This window comes from Mandrillus leucophaeus, unplaced genomic scaffold, assembly GCF_000951045.1.
Source record: "Mandrillus leucophaeus isolate KB7577 unplaced genomic scaffold, Mleu.le_1.0 Scaffold12, whole genome shotgun sequence".
Classification (NCBI taxonomy): Eukaryota; Metazoa; Chordata; class Mammalia; order Primates; family Cercopithecidae; genus Mandrillus; species Mandrillus leucophaeus.
This window is the reverse complement of record NW_012100320.1, coordinates 5,702,987-5,705,279: the sequence shown is the minus strand read 5'-3', so window position 1 is coordinate 5,705,279 and position 2,293 is coordinate 5,702,987. Positions and strand designations below refer to the sequence as shown.

The 2,293-nt window shown below is 53.8% G+C and overlaps 1 protein-coding gene across 4 annotated transcripts in view; it reads right to left on the bottom strand.

The window, feature by feature from the left end:
- Window positions 1-2,293, bottom strand: part of SMAD3 (SMAD family member 3) — a 140,229-nt gene that overhangs the window by 38,269 nt on the left and 99,667 nt on the right. For all 4 annotated transcript variants that reach the window (XM_011968546.1, XM_011968537.1, XM_011968566.1 and 1 more), the window contains one exon: window positions 73-266. In XM_011968546.1, coding sequence (XP_011823936.1) covers window positions 73-266 — 194 coding nt within the window. The remainder of the gene's footprint in view (window positions 1-72; window positions 267-2,293) is intronic.

Below are 2,293 nucleotides of genomic sequence, written 5' to 3'. Positions count from 1 at the left end.
GAAGTGGGGGGGTCGGGGGAGAGGTGACGACCCCAGCACCTGCTGTCCCCACAGGCGGGCCAGGCAGCATACCTGGTGTCTCTACTCTCTGGTAGTGGTAGGGATTCACGCAGACCTCGTCCTTCTTCATATTGAAGGCGAACTCACACAGCTCCATGGCCCGCAGCTCGTGGTGGCTGTGCAGGTCCGGCCATCGCCACAGGCGGCAGTAGATGACATGAGGGAGCCCTTTCCGATGGGACACCTGCAACCGGCCATCCAGGGACCTGCCGGGACGGGGAGAAGCGGAAAGAGAGGGAAATGTGGATTGCCCGTGCTTTCTGCAGAGTCCGGCCTCCTACTTCCAGACACTTGGAAAGCTCTCCCTCCCCTCATTTCTCCCAGACCCAGAGGTCCAGGAGATCAGAGCACTGCTACCTGTGAGTGCTGGGAGGGATCTCAGGAGAAGACAACAAAGGCCCCCTGTGAGGACCCCCAGCCGGCAGAGCAGGCCTCGTCCACCCGTCCCCGGTGGGTTCCCCAACTTTGTACTGCTGTTCAGGGAGCTGTGTTCCACGGGAAGGGCCCGCACTTCAACTGTGCTTGGAAAAGGTCCAGGAGCCACTCATCGGCTTCCTACACAGCCCAGAGGTGTGGAGAGGGGACAGGGCTGGGGAGGACAATGAGAGTTCTTTAGGCACAGATATGGGGACTACAGTGATCCAAAGAAGAGTGACACAGTACACAGGCTGCCTCCCCTCATTCACCCAGGTCTTCCCTTGCACGTTAGAAAGTCAGGGAGAGAAAAGAAAACTTGCCTTTCCTCCTTTCTCTCTCTCTCTCTTTTTTTTTTCTTTTGAGACGGAGTCTTGCTCTGTCGCCCAGGCTGGAGGACAGGGGCGCAATCTTGGCTCACTGCAAGCTCCGCCTCCCAGGTTCACGCCATTCTCTTGCCTCAGCCTCCCGAGTAGCTCCCGCCACTATGCCCAGCTAATTTTGTTTTTGTATTTTTAGCAGAGACAGGGTTTCACCATGTTAGCCAGTATCTAGTAGGTGTACAAATAGTTTTTCAATGAAAGAACAGACCCACTCTAGCCCTGCAGTTCAAAACCTCGTGATCTGCCCGCCTCGGCCTCCCAAACTGCTGGGACTTCAGGCGTGAACCACCATGCCCTGCCCCTCCTTTCTCTCTTTCTTAGTTATTTGTGGTGAGCAGGGAGGGAAAGAGGGAAATTAAAGGGATTTTTTTTTTTTTTAAACTTTTGATACAGAGTCTTGCTCTGTCACTCAGGCTGGAGTACAGTGGCGTGATCTCGGCTCACTGCAACCTCCACCTCCCGGGCTCAAGTGATCCTCCCAGCTCAGCCTCCCAAGTAGCTGGGACTGCAGGCACACACTACTGTGCCCACCTACAATGGGCCAGTGCCATGACCCTGAGTGAACCATGTCTTCTATGCCAAGCAGCTATGACCTGGTGCCCTTACCTCTCAAGCCAGGCCAAAGTGTGGTGGTCCCTGACCAGTAGCAGAGGTTCAGGGAAGTTTGTTAAAAATGTACGCTCTCAGCACCTACCCCAACCTACCAAATCAGAATCTTTCCCTTTGTGAAATCCCCAGGTGATGTGCATGATGAGAGTCTGGGTGGCCTACAGGAAAGGACGACTGGAGAGCTCAGGGATGGCAAAAGCATCGTCAGCTATGGGCAAGGCTGGGAGGCAGAAGGTTTCCGGAGGGACGTAAAACTTCAGATAGTGTCTGACATTAGGTGAGGAGGTGCCACTAAAATGGAGTCCCCTATTTAGCACATATTTAATGAGCACCTATTATGTGTGGCAATAAGGATACAGTGGTAAGGAAAGAGACTTCACTGTGAGAAAAGGTTGGCAAAGTGGTCCCTGTCTGCATGGACCTTCCACTCCCCTGGGCAAGACTGACATTAATCAAATACTCACCGAAACCACTTTGGGAGGCCAAGGCGGGTGGATCGCTTGAGATCAGGAGTTCAAAACCAGCCTGGCCAACAAGGTGAAACCCTGTCTCTGCTAAAAGTACAAAAATCAGCCAGGCGTGGTGGTCCGTGCCTGTAATCCCAGCTACTCAGGAGGCTGAGGCAGAAGAATCACTTGAACGCGGGAGGGGGAGGTTGTAGTGAGCCAAGATCGTGCCACTGCACTCCAGCTTGGGCAACAAAGCAAGACTCCGTTTCAAATAATCATCACCATCATCACAGAAACCTACAATTACATGCAATGAAAATGTCCTGGCCGGGCGCGGTGGCTCAAGCCTGTAATCCCAGCACTTTGGGAGGCCGAGAC